This window comes from Xiphophorus maculatus, chromosome 22 (genome assembly GCF_002775205.1).
Source record: "Xiphophorus maculatus strain JP 163 A chromosome 22, X_maculatus-5.0-male, whole genome shotgun sequence".
Classification (NCBI taxonomy): Eukaryota; Metazoa; Chordata; class Actinopteri; order Cyprinodontiformes; family Poeciliidae; genus Xiphophorus; species Xiphophorus maculatus.
This window is the reverse complement of record NC_036464.1, coordinates 24,477,731-24,498,125: the sequence shown is the minus strand read 5'-3', so window position 1 is coordinate 24,498,125 and position 20,395 is coordinate 24,477,731. Positions and strand designations below refer to the sequence as shown.

At 39.2% G+C, this 20,395-nt stretch overlaps 1 protein-coding gene across 2 annotated transcripts in view; it reads left to right on the top strand.

Moving 5' to 3' along the window:
• The window catches only part of LOC102233417 (collagen alpha-1(XIII) chain-like), a 46,859-nt gene that overhangs the window by 21,439 nt on the left and 5,025 nt on the right, over window positions 1–20,395 (top strand). The window contains exons 14-23 of one of the 2 annotated variants that reach the window (XM_005806572.2): window positions 360–446; window positions 530–547; window positions 636–671; window positions 805–861; window positions 940–963; window positions 2,063–2,116; window positions 4,252–4,305; window positions 4,401–4,454; window positions 7,096–7,131; window positions 14,212–14,298. In XM_005806572.2, coding sequence (XP_005806629.2) covers window positions 360–446; window positions 530–547; window positions 636–671; window positions 805–861; window positions 940–963; window positions 2,063–2,116; window positions 4,252–4,305; window positions 4,401–4,454; window positions 7,096–7,131; window positions 14,212–14,298 — 507 coding nt within the window. Of the gene's footprint in view, window positions 1–359; window positions 447–529; window positions 548–635; window positions 672–804; window positions 862–939; window positions 964–2,062; window positions 2,117–4,251; window positions 4,306–4,400; window positions 4,455–7,095; window positions 7,132–14,211; window positions 14,956–20,395 lie in introns of those variants that run through there. The other variant, XM_023327674.1, reaches the window with a different exon arrangement.

The window sequence follows — 20,395 nt, the reverse complement described above, 5'->3', positions numbered from 1 at the left end:
AAGTAATTAACAGCACACTAAAGTAAAATTGAATAACTGATAAAAATGACTTATATTTGTACTGGAAAGACTCAAGTGCCTGAGCATTAACCTGTGTCTGACATTATTATTACATTGGCTGCTGGAGCGCTGGAAATATGGATATGAAAAAAACATATATATATATATATATATATATTCCACAAAACAACAAATTCCCTAAAACATTTGTAATACCATTTAATCTCCTCACTGCAAGAAAATGGAACCACTGCAACCAACCAGTATACTCAAAGCATTTCAATATCCTGCCCACACAAACAGAAACACCTGGATGCATGTATTACCAAAGAAACATACATGTTTTCTATGTGTTCCAGGGCGAAAAGGGAGAGCCAAGCACTTTTGCTAAGGGAAGTAAAGGAGAGCCAGGTTCACCAGGACTAATCGGTCTAATGGGGCCCAAGGTGAGATAAATATCAATGATTACCTTTTAGCTCAGCAGTTACTGCTGTAAAAAAAAAGAGACTTAAATAAGTTTATTTTTTAGGGCGAAAAGGGAAATAAGGTAAGACATAAAACTGAAACCACTCATTTAAAAAAATAATAAGGAGAATTACTTTGCAGACATGTTATAGTGCTCAATTTCCTATTAGGGGGAAGCAGGTACCAAAGGCTCTGCTGGCCCAAGAGTAAGTCTTTAATAATACATAATTGCCATATAGAATTTTTTTTTAAATTTAGGATTTCATCTCTCATTGCTAATCAAAAAACGTTTATCTCTGTGTCCACAAAGATTCCAAATGTTTTTGTCCTGTTTCTTAGGGTCCATCAGGTCCAACGGGGCAGCCAGGAAAGATTGATCTCCAGAACAGTGAAAATGTATTCCATTATTTCAGTATGTATTGTATTCCTGTAAGAAAACTTGTACTAGTTTAGTAATAGTATGTTTCTTTACAGAACATTCGCAGTATGCCCCTAATGGTAAGTGATTTTAGTTCATCCCTCAGTATATGGTGGGTTGTTGGAGGATTGCTCAAATCAAGAACTCAGATTCAGTTGTGCTAATGAAGGATGCCAGATGTTGAACATGAACATCTTAGTTTAAAATGAACTAAAACTGCAAATACTAATAGAAACCTTATTTAGCAGTAGGTTCCTCTTATGAGATGGGTATTTCATAAACTTGTAACTAGTCCTAGCGCATACTTCATGTCATTATTTTTTTCTCCTACAAAAAGCATAAACTGTAACATGCTAAAATGATGCAATCCTTTTGCAGCTGTGTCCTACTAAATAAACCCTAATAATATTAGTGATTAACCTCCTCAACCACTCAGCTGCAGACTGCTTTAAAGATCAGTCTAGCTCAGAGGGGCTAACTCTAAGGTTGAGAGACATTATATTCATGAGATCTTGTCCTTCTCTACAAGATCCAGAGAAACTCATCCATGCTTTTATCTTTAGTCGCATTGGTAAGTTAAATTTATAGCACCTGCGATTCTCCTCACTTTGCTCTTCAATTCTGTGTGCATGTTGCTTTGAAGATCAGGGTTGTTCGTGATATCAAGTTTATTTTTATACATGCAAAACTTTAGAAGAAAAGGCCCTAAGTCAGGGGTGTCAAACTCCAGTCCTCGAGGGCTGCAAGTCCTGCAACTTTTAGATGTGCCTCTGCTGCACCACACCTGAACAGAATAATTAGGTCATTAAGGCTCTGGAGAACTGATCTACACAAGGAGGAGGTAATGAAGTTATTTCATTCCAGTGTTTTGTACCTGTGGCTCATCTAAAAACTGCAGGACTGCGGCCCTCGAGGCCTGGAGTTTGAGACCCCTGCCCTAAGTGGATTAGCAAGGTAGAGAACAAACGGTAAGATAGTAAGATCAAACTTTCAAGGTGGCTCAAGAAAATCGAACTTAGAAAAAAAAAAACCACAATATTGAAGGGCAAAAACAGTGTCGGGATGAGGCAGTTAACAAAACTGCAAAACATCAAGCAGATATTAAAAAAAATCAGAAGTAGAATCAACAAACCAAATGGATTTATGTTGTTTTTCTGACATTACTCCACATCCTCATAGGGGCTTCCTGGATTACCTGGACCTCCAGGATCCCCTGGAACCCCTGGTGAAAAGGTAGGTGATTTATTTTTTTTTTTAAATGGCATTGAAACAAGATTTCTAGCCCTATAATTGTGAGGATGTAGATTTTGTGTGTCTTGTTTCTAGTTAATTTTGTCTTCCTGCCCTGATTGAGTCCAGCTGTCTCTTGTTTCCCCTGATTACCTCCCTGTGTATTTAGCTTCACCTGTGTCACCTGCCCCCTGCTGGATCCTGGTCATTAGTTGTGTCTCATTGTCTAGTGTTAGCTCCAGTGTTAGCTCCAGTGCTAGCTCCAGTGCTACAAGTGGTATCTTCGTTCCTTAGCCTCTTCGTTCACCTGCACTACCTGGATTTCTGTTCAATCTGTCCATTAAAATCATCACTTTCCACTTCAACCTGGGTCCAGTTGCATCCATCCATCCATCCATCCATCCATCCATCCATCCATCCATCCATCCATCCATCCATCCATCCTCACCACCACAAACACTACAATTCATGACAATAATCAGGCCTGTCCATTCACTGCCTTTGCACTGGCGATTGTGTTAAAGCTTATTAAAATGCAGATTTTTAGATCTAAGCATTAAAAGTTGTGTTGATGCTTATTAAAATTTTAAAGCTAGATATTAGCTGTAATACAGACGTTTGTAAGCAAGATGAAATTTGTTCAAATAAGATTGTTTAATTGGTATACTAAATAAAAAAATAAACAAACATGATTGTTGCATAAACACTCACATTTTCATTTGTTGGCTTTTCCCTGCTTTTTTTCTAAGCGGCTTTTGCTGGCTTTAACAACAACCAAGGACGGGCCAGTTACTGGTATCGAGGCATACCATCATATGAAAAAGTCGCTGTTTCAAACCACTAACATTTTTCATACCATTCTTCCAGAATAAGTGTTTCTTTTTTCTGGTCAGAGATAAAGTGGAGGTAGAATCTCAGCTGCCATTTGCTGCATGACGACCCCTCTTCTGCACACCCCACCCCTCACCCTGTCTAAAGGAATAAAGTCCGCTGTAAGGGAATACTTTGGCTACTGAAGGAAGATAGACGGCCACTTGGAATCAAATGGTAGTGTAGAAAAGAGCCTCTAGCTACTGTAGCAGGTGGTACTTCTTAAGTTGCCCCTGATGGGCCTTCAAGTGAGGTCTACAATTGATTAGGAGAATATGTGGAGCCTAAATGTTGTTAATGCACACAACACTAGGTAGAAAAGAACAACTTTTTTCAATTATTTCCATGTGTTTGATATCAGTGGAAAGCTTAGACACTTTCAGAATCTAAGTAACTCAAAATACCCAAGTAGACCCGTTCATGGTTTTGTTGTGGCCGGTCACATTTACCAAACAGCACCACAACAACAAAGAAAACAACAATATGCGAGTTAAGAGACTAATATTTTCATTTCATTTGAATTTTCAGGTTCAAAGTGCCTGACATTGCCTAACCTGGCAATGTCAGGCTAGGTGGTCCATGACTGTTAAATGGGTTAGGTGGTACTCAGCCTGAAAAAGTTAGAAAAACACTGACCTAAGGCCATCACTAACATGAAGCTGCTGCCCCCTGGAGCTGCAGTACCCCAGCAGTTGGAATAGTTATGGGACCATTTAAGAACAGTTAAATAATGAATTTAATATGCAAGAAAATCTCATAAGAAAACAAGATGTCTAAAGCACCCACATAACATACACAACTACACACGCATTATTGAAAGAACATCCTAATCAGCTGCTGCAAGGCTGAGTGGTCGTTAGCAATCATTTTAGATTAAATTTGGAGGAATTGATGGAGCTCTTCAAAGCATCACGGTTCGCTGATTCGTCGTCTTTACAAGGAAGCTACACAACTACACACACATTATGATGACTGAAAAACAGCACATTGCAGCGGCGCAGTAATGTTGTATATCATTATTGTCAGAACCAATAATGGTAGCGTCCTGGCCCTTTATACAGGTTTTTTGGGTTGTTTTTTTTTTTGAAGTTTTGAAGTTAATTATATTCAGAAAAAAATAGTGTGATCAATCCAAAAGATTATTTAGTAAAACTGAGTAATGTCCAGCATAAAAACCACTGGTTTAAACACGTTTAGAAATATTTGTGCTCCTTTTTTGTTATACATGCCCTCAGGTGAGTTTTCTTTCTCTTTTTTTGTGTTAACAGGGTCCCACAGGACCAGCAGGTATATCAGGCCCTCCAGGACCAAAGGGAGACAGAGTAACTAACATTTTTATTACTCATTGTACACTTGAAAGTATAAAAAAGTGTTATGTTGTTAATGAATTTTCTATTTTTTTTCCATATGGAAATAGGGTGAAAAGGGAAATGCAGGCTTTCTTGGACCAACTGGCCTTCAAGGCATCCCTGTGAGTTGGATGCTCCATTTTACATATTTGTTATCCAGCATTATGTAAAACAAGACATTTTCAAACTGCTGGCATTATTACTGAAAGTTGTGTCTGTGTGAGCAGCGAGTTATCCTACATTACCAAAACTGTTATGTAATCTGCCTTTACACATATGGACTTAAGTGACATGGCGTTTTTTATTACCGAAATATTTTTACTGAGATATTCCACTTTGAAAATACAATCATGTGCCATTCTGAACACGCCTCTTTTATAGTAACTACATGACAGCACAGTAGTTCTTCTCTCTCAAGTCAGAGAAATGGAAAAACAAAGCATAAAGGTTTCACCATAAGAACCATCAGAATCTGGCCTGATGATGCCTCTCTGCAGCTGCAGGATTGTTTTTGAAAGAACAAGCTGGGACATTTTCTAACGTACAGACCTGGAGTCGTTCAATGACGGTGTTCTGTGTTACATCAAGACCTGCACTGACAATGTCACAGTAACAGCGTCACAGTCCCCGGGTCCTCACAAACAAAAAGGCACGGATGACTCGCAAAGTCCAGCGGCTGCTTTAGAGGAAGGAACACTGCTTTCAGGTGTGGGGACAAGGCCCTCTGTAGCTGGCCATGGAGCAACCTAAAGAGAGGGATGAAAAACGCTTAGTGGGGCTACAAGAGGAGGATCGAAGGGCACCTGGACAATAACGACAGCAGGCAGGTTTGGGTGGGAATCCAGTACGTCAGCAACTACAGGACCAGCCATGGAGCAGCTGAAAGCATCTTCTCAATAAAGGGAGACGTTTGAACCACTTCTTCACTTGTTTGGAGTCGAAGCCCCAAACACGTGGACTGGTGATGCTGTCGCCACTTGATGTCCTTGATGCTGTCTAGTCCCACCTGGAGCAGCGGGAGAGCTACGCATTTTGGTTTTTTTCCCTCTTCATTTATTTTCCCTCTCTCCCTAAAGGATAAGTCCTTTTCGTGTCACTGTTTTGCTAGCTCACCTTCCACTGATGCTTTGGCGGTTTGGAAGCGTATATTACCGGTGAAGTGTGACGTACAGTGGCCACCAGGGGGCCAAGAGTAATTTCTTTTTCTTTTTTCCCATTAAAAAGTGATTTCTACATGATCAAAAAAATCGGATTTCTGAGTTTGGTTTAATAAACGAAAAAAACAAGTCTATTTTGGCGTAGGGGACAGCGCGGCCCATGTTTGGAGGCCTTCAGTCCTCGACGCGGCCGTCGCGGGTTCGACTCCCGGACCTGACAATATTTGCCACATGTCTTCCCCCTTTCCTGTCAGCCTACTTTCAAAAAATAAGGGACACTAGAGCCCACAAAATAAAAAAGGGTATTTTTTATTTTTAATTTCCGTTGAAAAAACGAACTGCCTGAAAATATATGAGCACAGTTGGTTGTCCAATTTCTCGTTTTGGTTTAATAAACAAAAAATGAAGAAAAACCAAACGAGTCTGTTTTGGTTGATTCATTGTTTTGTTTCAAATGAAAACACAAACTGCCTGGTTATGCACTAACCACCTCGATTGGTTTTGGGTTGATTTTAGCGATTTGTGAGGAGCTTTTGACTGACGTTCCCATACTCCAAAGATATTCTGCACCTTTCATTGTCCCAATATGTCAGTTCAAGCCCTTGTATCGCTTCTGTCAGACTGCCCAAGGTTGTTGCTACTATCCTTCACCATTCACACACATTCACATTGTGTGTGAATTAATGTAAACACCAAAGTTTTTACAAGTGAACTATAATGTGCTTTTTTCAAACAACTAGTTATACTTCGTATACTTTAAGAATACAGCTTTTTATGTAACATAAATGTGCTTGACTGGTATATCTTAAGTGTACTATTTTATTAAGTCCTCTGGACTTAATAAGGAACTATACAAATACAAAGCCATTTACAAAGTCATTTATAGCTCGCATGTTACACTCTCATGCAGGTGTGCTGAAGAAACTAGGCCTGTCACAAAAACACATTTTGCTGAGCGATTAATTGTCCCACAAATTATTGCGATAAATGATAATGTCCTTTCAATAGTATAAAAATAGACACGGCACAACACGGCAAATACACCCTGCCACTGGTCAATAATTTCCAAAGAACATTTAACACTGGAAACGGAAGAGCTTTTAAATATATATAAAAAAGAAATTAGGAGGGGGCTGGGAGGTTGGAAGGACACTGTTCACATTCAGATCCTCTGGTTGAAGCTGGAGGGAGAAGGAGTCGCCCCCTACAAGATGCCGCCCTGGCCCTGGCCGCCTTGATTGTGGACTGTCAATATGACAGTATAACAATCAAGGAAACCTGCATTTTAGATGCAGATATGCTGGTTGAATTGTTTAGTTGCTACTGTTTTACAACATAGCGGCTCCACAGGTTCAGTGGTTCACCACAGTCATTCAGTTTGAATCCAAAGCGCTCCCAGACTGCAAGTGTCACCTTCGGCTTTTAAACCAGCGTTTCCTCGGCTCACTCCTCCTCACTAGGATTTAAGCTGTGTTAGGAGACCAGGAGCCCGGCCCTTGTGGAACCCCTGTGTTACTGTCAACACTGTTTGACACACAAATTCAAATGTGTTGGATATGATTATAGATTTAAAAGTGTTATATTTATTTCCCGTTTCTCTTTGCAGGGTTTGCAAGGACCACAAGGACTCAAAGGAAATCGGGTAAGAAATTTCTTATTGAGAATTACAGTTGAACCCAGAAGTTTGCATGCACCCAAAAAGAGACACTTTTTTCTCTTACTGTCTGAAGTTAAATCAGTCCAAACTTCTCTTCCTTTTTTGCTCAGTTGGAATTACCTCAATTATTTCCATCCATCCATCCATTTTCTAACACCCTTGTCCCTAGTGGGGTTGGGAGGTGCTGGTGTCTATCTCCAGGTAACATTCCGGGCGAAAGGCGGGTTCACCCTGGACAGATCGCCAGTCTGTCTCATGGCAACACAGAGACGGACAGGACAAACAACCATATACACACACACACACATGCACACACCTAAGGGGAATTTAGAGAGACCAATTAACCTAACAGTCATGTTTTTGGACTGTGGGAGGAAGCCGGAGAACCCGGAGAGAACCCACCATGCACAGGGAGAACATGCAAACTCCGTGCAGAAAGACCCCGGGCCGGGAATCGAACCCAGGGCACTGCAAGGCAAACAGTGCTACGAACTGCGCCACTGTGCAGCCACCTCAATTATTTCTGTTTGCAAAATGTCACAATCATTTGCAAATATATGTCCTCAGTATTTCTTAGCATTGTCTTTGAACTGTATGACTTTAAATGTTTTGCTCATCCTTCCACGTTTCTCACAGCTGTTTACTGGGATCCTGTCTCATTCGTCCTGACAGAACTAGTGTACTATTGTGGGAATCTAGAATTGTGGCCTTTTAAGAGCAAACAAGACATTTTTAAAAGTAATCCTGTATCACACAGTTTGGGTTTTTTTTCAGCTGTACTGGATATTTTGATTTTAACTTTCCTTGATAGTGACTTAGCTTCATTAATGGTTGCATTCTCCTTTTGAGGCCATGATAGATCAACGGATCATATGGCACTATTAAATAAATCTCTGATGTGTTCTGTCTCTGAATGTTGTGACATTTTGCAAAAATAATAATTTTGGTCATTCTAACTGACCAAAAAAAAAGGAGAAGTTTCAGCTATTTCTTTTTATCCTTTTTTCCCCTCAACTTTGCTTGACATTTTTGATTTGAACTTTGCTTGCCTTACTGACTTAGCTTTAAAGTTGGTTGCATCCTCATTTTGAGGATAAAATTGATCAGCTAAGCAGCAGCAATGTTGAATATAATTTGAAACCCATATTGTAAAATCAAAGAAATACCAAGAAATCTTTTGCCTCTCAAACCAAAAGCATTAATTTTAAATTCTGCAGTGTATTTTAAATGTAATTGTACCTAATGCACTCTCTGAAGTATCTTTTACTGATAAAGACCTGAATAATTCCTAGCAGTACTTTCAATATATATTCTACTCATATTTCACAGGTAAGGACAGTGTTCACAGCAAAATAGTTACGTGGCAGTGACGTGCGGTCAGGGGAGGCGAGTGAGGCGCTGCCTCACCTGTGATCCCGATAAGTAAAATTAAGCACATGAGAAGTAAAATAGATGATGAGAGACAATCAATTTGTCCACTTGAATTTCCTATGAATTGTTTGTTTTTTTGTCTATTGGTAATTTCAACATTTTTATGGGCGAAGTCACTGAATTTATGTATTGCCTGTTGAAATACGTGAAAGAAGACTGAGGTGAGACAGTTCAGTGCTAAGCCTCACATCTGAATCACACAAGTGAATAAAGTAGGCAATTGACGCAATCCCACTGTTGACTCTCTTTACGTCACATGTGTCAAACTCGAGGCCCGGGGGCCAAATCTGGCCCACCATAGCTTTTTATGTGGTCCTCTAAACTCCAAATTATATCAATAAGTCCCTCCAGTTTTTCACAAATAACCTCAAATTTCACACAAAAATCTTTTCTGATTTTATCAACATTTTTTCTCAAAATTGGTCAAAAACATTGGGCTTAAGCGACTACTGTCTCAGCCTTACTTGATGTCAAGTTATAGCCCGTGACCAGTTGAGCGACTAATAAAACGTCCCGTTTAACATCATATACTAGCGCAAATATCGTAAAAATTCCTTATAAATATTTCTAAATTAGCATAGCAAAATATGTGACTTTGATTACTGAAAACCACAAAAACAATTGCAAATTCCTGGATGTACTGGTTAGTGTAAAAGATGCTAGTTTAAGAAACACTTATTGGATGCTGAAACACCTATTTATTGATATTTTAACAATTTAATTGTTTTTTATCAACAGGCACAACAGGCCTTTCAGGAACATTCAGATTTGCCTGCTTTATATTGCCAATGTACTTATTTGATTCCACTTTTTCTACTACATTGACGTTCCACATAGTGTTTGATCTATTTAATGAATGTGTGTGGCATATTTCGTCTTTCTTAATTATTGAGAAATATGTTGTATAGGATGGGTGTCAAAAACTAAAACTGCTATTGATATAATATATATATATATAAATAATTGTACAATTAAGGATGAGAATGTGAGATTTAAGTGTCATTTAAAGTGGGAATAATTGAAGAGCTTATCTGGTGTGGGGAGATTTAAATGTTTGCCCCTGAGAGGGGCAGGAAATCACAAGATCTTGTATCGTCTACCTGCTCCTTTTCGAACAAATAATGTAAAATTGCGTGTCGATGGGCATGATTATTTGTTTTAAATTTGAGTTTTTCTTGCTTTTACATTTTTGAAATAAATAGAAACAAGGATGTTTTCTTACAACAGAGTGACAGATATTTGTGGAGAAGGATAGGTATGTGGACGTGATATAAAATAAAGGTAAGACCATACACGATTCTCAGTTTTAATCAGAAAAGAGAGAGGTCAAATAATAAAAAAAGTGACCTTATTAAATCTTCTTTTATTTTTCTTATTATATTGTTAGTAGCTTTAACTAGCTATGGTCAAATTTGAAAACATAGCATCTGTTTGATTTTTGGATCTGTACATCCGACCCCCCGGGAGTCTGTGCCTCACCAGTCCTGAACCTCACCACACGTCACTGTTACGTGGGTTTGCTTAGAACATGTCAGAATAGCCTAGCAAAAAATGAAATAAAATAAAATAAGTACATTATGTACACATGTTAGGCAACACACATATGTAATATAAACTATTTTCAATTGTCATTTTACACAGAACATCTTAGTGAAACACTGGCTGCTAAGAAATTGCCAGGCACTCTCGTCTCTTGTGTCCATCTCTTTGAATCAGTTTCATTAATATATATATATATATATACATATATGTAATATACATTATATATATATAATGTATATTTCCACACCTATCCTTGAGGTTCATAAGTTCTCCCAGCACATTCAACTGGCCTTGGTTTCAATGAGCAGTCCAAAATTACAATGGGACATATTAAATAAACCTACCCAATTTTGACTTCTTTAATGAAGACATTTTTAAAAAAAAAATCAAGGCTGGGAGATGGTACTGGTGTTTTACCATTTGTCCTGTCTTCCTTTGTTTCTGCAGGTCTTCCTATCCCCTTTTCCCTTCCTTCACCTTGTTCTTTGCCCTATGACTGCTTTTGCAGGGTTTGCCCTCCTTTCTCTTACAAACCCAGGCCTTCTTTTCCTCATCCTCTGTCCGCATTCTAACATATTCCTGATTTAATCCTTTTCCTTTAAGACCTCCCTTTTCCCAACCTTTCTCAGTATAACAGTAGCTATTTCTTTTAAACCCCCTCTCTCCCAAATTGCGATCCTCACTATTTACCTGAAATTGGCAATAAATAACTATTAACAACAATTCTGCATTGAAATTTTGCCTATGCAATATTCATCTTTCATCTTGCCAACAACTGATGGTATTGGCCAGATGAAGGATTCGTTCAGTCCTTCAGCCTTTCGCTTGGTGAGTAGGGTACTCTGTTAATACAGTGTTCAGCTAGTAGTTAAATTTTTCCTAGCAAACTGCACACAGCTTGCACACTGTCCTGTTTAATCAAAACCAGCTTTCGTGTCCACGTTTGCGCACACAGACAAATCATTTGACTTTGGTTCTGCTTTACTCTCAATCTACAGTACATACATTTTAACTACAAATTTATGAAATTTGGTGTGAAACATTTTTTTACAACCTTGGGGGGAAAAAAATCTGTCTCTGTGGTGACTTAATTTATTCAAGTAGCATTCTAAGTAGCTAAAAGTCTAAATAGTTTGTGTCCAGCGTGTGTGGGGTCTGCAATGAGGTTAGCTGGCCTTTTTCTGACCCTGAATGGAGGGAAAGACAGTCCTGTTTATATTTTTTGTGGAACTGAGTTTTCGTTGCACTCTGACCGTGTCATCTTTTGTGGCTGACTCAAACCAGGCGATCATGGATGTTTACAAGGCAGACTGTCAGATGTTTATCAATCAATCAATCAATCAAATTTTATTTGTATGGCACATTTCAGCAGCAAGGCATTTCAAAGTGCTTTACATCATATCAAACACAGAAACACAATGCAACATAGAATCAACAATCAAAACACGACATTAAGTCAAGTTACATCAATAAATTTGTAATTGATTACGTTTCAAATACAATCCTATACAGGTGGGTTTTTAGTCAAGTTTGCATCCATAAAAGATTTACCTGTTACACTCCTACTGTGTTATATGGAACAAAATACCTGTTGCTATTTTTATTCCCACTCACGCTCACAATCACACAGTTTAAAACGATGTAGACAGCATTTTAATGGGCTTCTGGCACAAGGCTCCGTACAAGGCAGACTGAATAATGACAGTGTAGAAGACGAGCAGGAGCTCATGTGGTAGGTGCTTGATTTGTCACGGGACGTGGAGAAGGAATACACACCTCAGGGGCATCGTTGCCGATTGTTCCTGTGGAGAAGATGCTCCTCGGCTTCATTTACTGCTGCTGGTCAGTCAGGGAGCTGGTGATCCACTTGCAGGCGGACTCATCCAGCTCGCAGCTAGAGGATGGCGTGGCTGATGGGGTAGAAGGCTGAGCTGAAATCCACAAACAGGATTCTGGCACATGTCCCCGGACAGTCAAAATTGTGCCTGATGAATTGTGGTCCCAGGCTGACTGCATCATCCACTGACCTGTTGGTCCAATAAGCAAGTTGGAGGTGGTTCAGGATGGGGCCTGTGATATCCTTCCTTTATTCAACACCAGCCTATCAAAGGATTTCAAGACCACAAGCATGCAGTGAATTTCTGTGAGACGATGAAGAAGTGTTTGAAGCAGTTCAGAATCTCACACAGCTCAAGGGAACTGTTGAAGATCTAAGTGGGGATGAGGGCCAGGTGGTCAGTGCACAATCAGTTCCTGGAGCGTAATACCACTGAGGCAGATATTTTTTTTGTTTTACTTTACATTTGCTTGTTAGGTTCTCAGTTACCTACAATTCTTCTGCAGCTTAGTCATTATGGGTCACAGATATGGAGCCTACAGACTGTCTGTGACCTTGGTCTACATATTTTTATACTAGAAGATCAACCAAATACCCTAACTTTATAGCTGAATTATTCCGTAATTAACCTCTTTCATCAAACTATTGGCATGTAATTTAACTACTGATGAAAAATACAAAAAGGAATATGTATATTAAATGATAAAATGGGAATTTGATTATCATACTTCTAGAAGTTCTCTTCACTTCGAAGGTTTTTAAAGTCCTCTTTCCGTGCCAGCAGGTTAGAAGGAAACATTGTGCGTGGCATTTTGGCGGTAATGTCTACGGTTAGCTGTTAATGGATGGCATTCTGATGCACATCTCGCTGCCTGTATCCCTCTCTATATGAACGATATTAAGCTGTGTGCCAAGACTGAGCATCGACTCACTGATCTGCGCTACTAGGATTAACAGGATGAAATGTCAGAATGTCACTTGGTCTGGTTGAGGAATGAAAGTGGATTGTGACAAAGAGAGGGAAGGTAATCCAGACAGAGGTAACTGTCCTCCCAGTAAGACTAGGAGATTTTAAAGGAGAGCTATAAGTAACTTGGAATACCGCAGGCAAATGGCAACCATGAAGCGGCTACATGGAAAGCAGCAATCGGCAAATACTGACCAGCTCCATGACAAGAACAAGACCTGGGCTATCGACAGCTATGTCTTGTCAGTAATCAGATACTCTGAGTGTTTAGTTGGGCAAAACAAATGCACCACTTATAGTAAAACACAAAAGCTAAGACCCAGCTTGAGATGAATACCTACCTGGGGAATGATGGGTAAGTGAGACAGTACTTTATACAAGTACTTTATAAAATTTTATTTTATTATTTCTGCGAATATATGTATTGAGTAATTTCCTAATGCCCCTGCCCCAGTGTTGTTTAATCACTTACATGTCAAAGACACTTCATAAGAACCCTGCTCACCAAATGAGTAACTTTAACCTCCCTTTTTAATTCCTTCTGCTTACCTTCCTTTCGCATCAGAAATGCATCACGAAATCAAGGTCTTTTAAATACCCAAAGAAATTCACAACAAAGTAATATTTTTGAAATAACTTATTTTCCATGTATGCCAAGTTAAAGTTGGAGAATGTAATTTTTACACAAAAAAAAGGCTTTATTTTACATATTTTTTAGAATGGTCACTAGGTTGAGACAGATAATCTGTGAGAAAATTGAGCTCCTCCACCTCCTACCAGTGATGCCGTTGCCGTGTGAAGAAATGCATCGCTCTCTGTCAAAACAACCAATCAGAGCCAGAAGTGTCTTAGTGCTATCAATCGTCTTGTGTATGTGCTGCTCAAAGTGTTAATGGCAGAGAAACGACCTACTGTTTCAGGATAACTGTTTATCCGCAGTCATCGGCTGCCATGCTGGCTTGCCTGAGCATTCATGACAGGCACTGCTGTCAGGAAGAAGCCGTAGCAAAGAGCAAGGGGTGAGCAGTGTATACAAGAGCATGACTGACGGCGCTAAGACACACCTCCTGGTTCCGATTCGTTGTTTCCAATTAGCACTGGAAGAAGGCAGACGAGCTTGATTTTTGAAATAGATTCTCTCCTAGTAAACTGTCATGACATGGTGACAACTTCAACAACAAATATGTAAAAAAAATGATTTTTTAAAATAAAAGTTACATCCTGCAGCTTTAAATGTACTTCGGAGACATAAAAGTGTGTCTTTTTTTAAATGCACTGTTGTTTGCAGGGAGAAAGGGGCAAGAAAGGCAACAGGGGGGCCAAAGGGGATAAGGGAGACCAAGGAGCACCTGGATTAGATGCCCCATGTCCTTTGGTATGTCAGCGACTCAATGTGGAAAGTAAAGAGGCAAAGGGAAGGACTTTGGAAAATCCCACAACGCTTTGGTTTCCCTGAACATTTGTATTTAGAAATCAGCTTCCTTTTGGCTCTTTTATTGACTATAAAAAACAAGGAGAGTTTTGGTCAAGTTTTCATACCTACCAGAAAGCAGCAACTGATATTATACTTAATATCAATAAACCTTAATTAGAATAAACCTATGACATACATTTGAAGCAAGTCATTTTTGCCTAGACATAAGACCCAAACTCTTTTTGAGGACCTCTTCATTCAGAAAAGAGGCGGTCAGGAGCCCGGCGCTCCTGGTGAGTGTTCACAAATCCTAAAGTGTGTTAGACTTCTTTAGCATTTGTTTTACTTTGCCATTCTCTGGAGATGAGATACCAGTTTGGGGAGCAGAGGGGGTCAGCGCAGAAAAAAATAATCCAAATCGAACATTAAAACACCAAAAAGGCAGCAAAAACGGTCTTCATTAGCGAAAGTGTTGTCATCAGTACTAGCCCATTTTTTTTAAAGTGACTCTGCAACCATTTGATCAGTGAAACAATGGAGCACTTCTTTTCACTACTCAATGAGGGAAGATCTGCAACACCTTAGCTACAGCAATGGATCTTAAATGGCTGATTTCATAAACAGGGCTTCCGAGGCTTTAAAGGGGAGAAAGGTGAACCAGGCTTGCCAGGCCTGGATGGGCTGGATGCCCCTTGCCCTGTGGTATGGCGCTCTTCCTTTCCTGTTACATCCTCAGCATGTCTGCAATGTGCATAATTCCTCTCGGCGAAGGAAAAAGATGATTAACAAAAATATTACTTCTTCCTCTAACAAGAACAACATGATTGCTATTGTTATAATTATGGCATATCTATTCTGAATATCTCACTTAAACTAACAAGCATTTCTTTGATCACTAAGGATTTCTGCTACATACACAGAACCTTTTAATGACACTAACAATATCATTAACAGTCCATTTAAATACTGAAGTAAAGTCGATCTCAAAATGTAAACATGCCTGTTAGAATTGCAGGTCTTTGTGACATGAAACTAATTTAAATAACTAACTAACTTTTGATATGTGTATGATGTGCAGTTCAACTTTAAAACAACAACAAACAAACAAAACTTGTTAGTAAAATTTTCAGAAGACCTGCAATAACAGTTTAATAAAGTATGCATCTATTTTTTCAGGTTAACTCCATATTGTGCCTCCAATATTGCTTGCATGGGGCATGACATTTTTTCTCATAACTTACCACAGAGAATCAGCCAAAACAAATATATATTTTGTCCAAATATGTCAAAGGCCTGGTGTTTGTGTGTCAGACATTTCTGATGTGTGGGGCGGGTTTTCTTTAAGGTTTTGAAACCCAGATAGAGGATGTTAAAGTTGCAATGAGTGAAAGAAACCGGCAACGCCACCTGGAATAATACTCCAGGAAAATTGGGTTGTAATACGGACACAGGTAAGTTCTACTGGAAGAAAGGAGACCAGATTCAAAAGTGCTACAAAATTTATTGAAGTTCAATATTTAAAAATCGACTTTTTAATTTGCAATACCCTAAAACAGAATGGTGAAGGCAAAATTAATATTGTTTAACCAAAACTTGTTGGCTGAAGTAATACATTTAAGTCTCAAGGGAGGCTGAGGCTTACCAGTGGGGCAAGCTGTGAGGAAAGGGGGGCAACGTCCAGTGAAGAGAAAGGGACACTACAACAAACACAGCAAACTAAGAAAAAGGGGCTCCAACAAAACACACAAGACAAGACACGGCCACCAGGGGTCACCACCACAGAGAGCCTCAGTCCCTGAAAGAAACAAACAAAAACCAGGGTTTCCCCCGGTGTATTATAAGCCTGGCGGGCCACCAGGCTTTACTTTGCTCCCACGAGGCTTAACATTGCTTCTTTATTCACTTTTCTTTTTTTCTTTTTTTTTAATGTTTGCATTTTTTAAGACTTTGTGGTTGGTGTTCAGATATTAATCTTTCAATATTCCAACACATAATTATCAAGTGATCATTTCAAATTTTCTGTCAACTTTAAACACTTTTTAACTGAAAACCACGGCGGTTCTCTGGATGAACGACCGCCGAGCGCCCCAACCACCGGGCTCAGCAAGTTTTCTGGGGGAAACCTTGAAAAGAAAACATGAACACAACAACAAATACAATATTGCAGTAACTTTACTTGAGCGGTGCAGCCAACGCCCCAGCCAGCAGGGGATGGTCTGAGTTGATCTTTTAAAAATATTTTCAGTAGGCAAAACATCCCAGCGAACATCCCAGATTGAAAGCTGGCAGAAAGGCTAATCGGGAAGCTGTGTAGGCACCGCCATGGGAACAGATCAATAAGAAAAACAGAACGCTGTATGAGACTTTGTTTAGATTGGAGCGGGTGACAGCCAAGCCACGCTAGCTCTTCCAGCCATCAACCAAAGACACAAAAAGACAGATCGGTCCAGGTCTCGGGGATTACAGTACTTTTATCATTAAAATATTCTCTGTAGCCAACTGAGTAGAGATCACAACAATGTATCTACAGGAGCTTTACGACCTCTATCCCCTCCTTCATACCATGATCAGTTAATTTAACAAGCAGGTCATAGAGGTTCCTAGAGTCGGTGCTGCTGAGTGTCTGCATTTTTGTTTTACTTGTACTTGGCATTTAGGAGCTCTGTAATTACAAATATGAAATACTGTAGAAACCCTAGACTATGGAGAGCCATTTAATTCAAAATGAAATTGTGTTAAAATATTAATAACTATTCAATTAAATAAATATATGTTCTTGTGATATGAAACATTTACATACAATTTCACCCCCCCCCCACCCCCCCTCCAAGGATTTAATTTTCATTTATTTTCAGTTTTATTTTTATCCAATCATTCCATAATTGGGTTTCCTTTTGTGACTTTTATTTTGTAGAGCTACGTTACATATTTCAGGGGCTTTTATTTCTTAACCCCGTTTCTCATGTGAAACACTTTTCATTTCATGTTCACATATTCAAATGGGGTGGAGTTTTCTCGGTGGGTTGGGTCCGGTCAGTTCAAACTCTTCCATAGAAAGAATGGAAAACAAACTCACCTGGATCACGCAAATAGTTCCAAATTGCACCCAAAGAGCCCAAGTCTACAGTCAAAACATCTAAAGCTACATATTTTCATCAGTTATTTAAAACTTTAATGTAATTAATTTAATTGAACTCTGCCATTAAGCTCATTTTCCAGCTGTAATATCTGAAATAGTAAAAGACACATCCGGAGGTTTCTCATGTCCACAACACTGGAAGACAAAAAGACTATTGTTTAACCTGCAGTTGGTAGCTGTGCTAGCAGACCAGTTTTATTAACAAAATGGGTAACACTGAATTTGACGGGATGTGCATAAGGCTGACATGACACTGTCATAAACATGACATAACACCTGTCATGAACATGGAGTCTTCATGAATGTCTATGACTGTTATTAAGTGTAATTTGGTAATTAATGACTTTTAACACAAAGTTGACGTTGTTTAAAATGTCTTTGTTATGACAACTTGACATTGACCAAGAGTCATCTGTCATGAATATGTCATAACAGGTATTATAAAATTTTGAAAAGTTATATATTTGTGTGTATTATGACATTACCCTGTCATTTGTTAGTCTTAAAGCTGCAGTATGTAACTTTTTCAAAATTTTGTGACATGAAACCACTTTAATTTTCAGTCAAATGCTGTAATAACAGTCATTAATATTCCCTCTTACCTCTCACCTTACTTAGAAAATGCATGTTAACGTGTGAATATTCTTTTGAAAGTATGTAGTTGAAATCAATTTACTACTCGCAAATGCAATATGGGGTTCGCCCATTATCTGTCCCAACATTAATACAAAAAATGAGGAACAGAAGAGGCATTAGTTTATAAAAGTCCAGGTTTACCACTTTAATAATGAAAAACAGTGAGAGTGTGCGACTTCATGGCTTAATTTTTCTAAGTGTTATCTTGGAGGTGAAAAATGGCAACAAGAGAGAGGAGTCACGTCTGTGTAATGCAAGAATGACGGATCATAGCAGCCAACGTGGAAACATTTACTCTAACGTTTATTTTGAAACAGCAAAAGGTACAATGTTATAATTCCAGGTTGCAGGAAATAAGCCCTTTTTTTGCTATTCATAGGCTGCTGGTTCAGTGGATTTTTCATTGTCACTTGTACTTTGTGAAATAGAGGATTGTGGACTTTGATTTGACAGGCTATCTGTGTGGTTTGGATCGTGTTGCCCGGTGTTGGTGGAATGCAATGATGGAATAATTTTTCAGACGGTAGCGCTGCTGGCTTCGATGTCGGAGTGACGCTCGAGTTGCATGTTGAATGCATTTCATATGATCTGTAACAGAAACCCTAAGGAGTTTTTGTTTTTGCTTAAAAGTCATGGAAGAGTTGCCTAAAAGTAATTTTATATTCCGTATAACAAACACCAACACACACACACACACACCCCGACTTACCTTGTGCCTCTGATCTCAACGTGTTCCCATAGCGGGAGGATTTGGTCCCGGAGAGCATCGTTTTCCTCCAACAACTGATTCCGCTGAACAAAACACGTACAGCCCCATTTTTATCCACCGTCTCCCCATTTCTGATGCTGCATCTTGATATCAGCAGGTAACTGAAAAAACCTAAACACTGGATTTGTACTGCTAACCACTGGACACAACAAAACTCAGTTGTTGTACCAATAGCTCACAAATATTTTAACGTTTGTGTCTTGTTCATGGGACAGATCTTGCAGCTATTGCTAAAAACAATTGAGCAAGAGGTAACCCGGAAATGATCCATGTGGCTTAAATTTAAACAGAAGTACGTCGCCACTACTGGTGGCATGTAGGCTACTGAGTTGATGTCTTCTGTTCTGAAATTGAAAACCCAGCTGTGATACTGCGCAGTATCACAGCTGGGCAGGTTTATTCAGAGTACCTGCCTTCTACTAAAGCTTGTTAACCACGCTTTCTAAAATGTGGCCCTGCATGCAAATTGGCTAAACTATTAGCTGCCACAGCAATCACTTATTGATAATCGCAAAATAAACATCAAGCTGACCACATAAAACCGTAATGGGCCTAATGTTCCGTTCTTTATGGAAGCCCGTTTTCAACACTGTTAAAAAATATAGACTTTTTTTATTTATTTTTTTTATCAGTGTGGCGGAAATGGGCCTCCATAGTTCTTTGTGTAGGAAATGTTTGCATGTTTTTTGGTGTTGAATACTGACACATTAGTGGCGTTGTTATCTGGTCAGTTGCTATAGCAACGGGCCTGTGCCGATACAGCGAGAAAAAAGACAAATAGTGTGGCTTTGAGTTATTCTGTGGCGTCTAGTTTTTCTGTTGTTTTTCCCTTTGCTGTGGCGCACTGCACTAAGTTCATAATAATTATATCTCCAGGTTTCATTTCAGTTAAAGATTATTCTTGCCCTCCAGTGTTGTGCGCATATGAGCAATAACGTGCAACGGCCTGTTGTTTTTGTCATTTTGGGTGGTTGCATCCACTAGAAGCACTAATTGATGAAAGATATGAGTCACTGAACAAAGTCATTGACAGATTTTTGGTTTTCCTGGAATAAATGTGGCATGGCCCTCATGCCAAAAACCCAAAACGTATTCATTTCATGTTTGGCTTTTTTTATTTCCTTTCTTTAACCAGGTTAAAACTCCACTGAGATATCATTTGCAAGAGGGAAGTAGAACGGTTGCTGAAACCAGTTTTCTTTATTACTTATTTATTCATCAAGAGAAGAGCACATAGTTCTGACCGTGTGCGTTTTCACTTATTTGGGGGCCACAATTAAGTGGGGGGCACGTTTCAATGTGTGGTAAAATGGGCCCGTCTGTACGCTCATTCCAGAAATCTGCCTTCGCTCTCGACGTATCCTGGCAGGAACTCTTCTGATTGATCTACTTGACCAGATTTTCAGCTCAAATGTGGTAACAGCCAGCACAGGACTGAATCTAGTATGGAAGGAAGAAGAGATGGAGGACAAGTTAGAATAAGAGGGTGAGGAGCAGGAAAGACAAAAGCACGT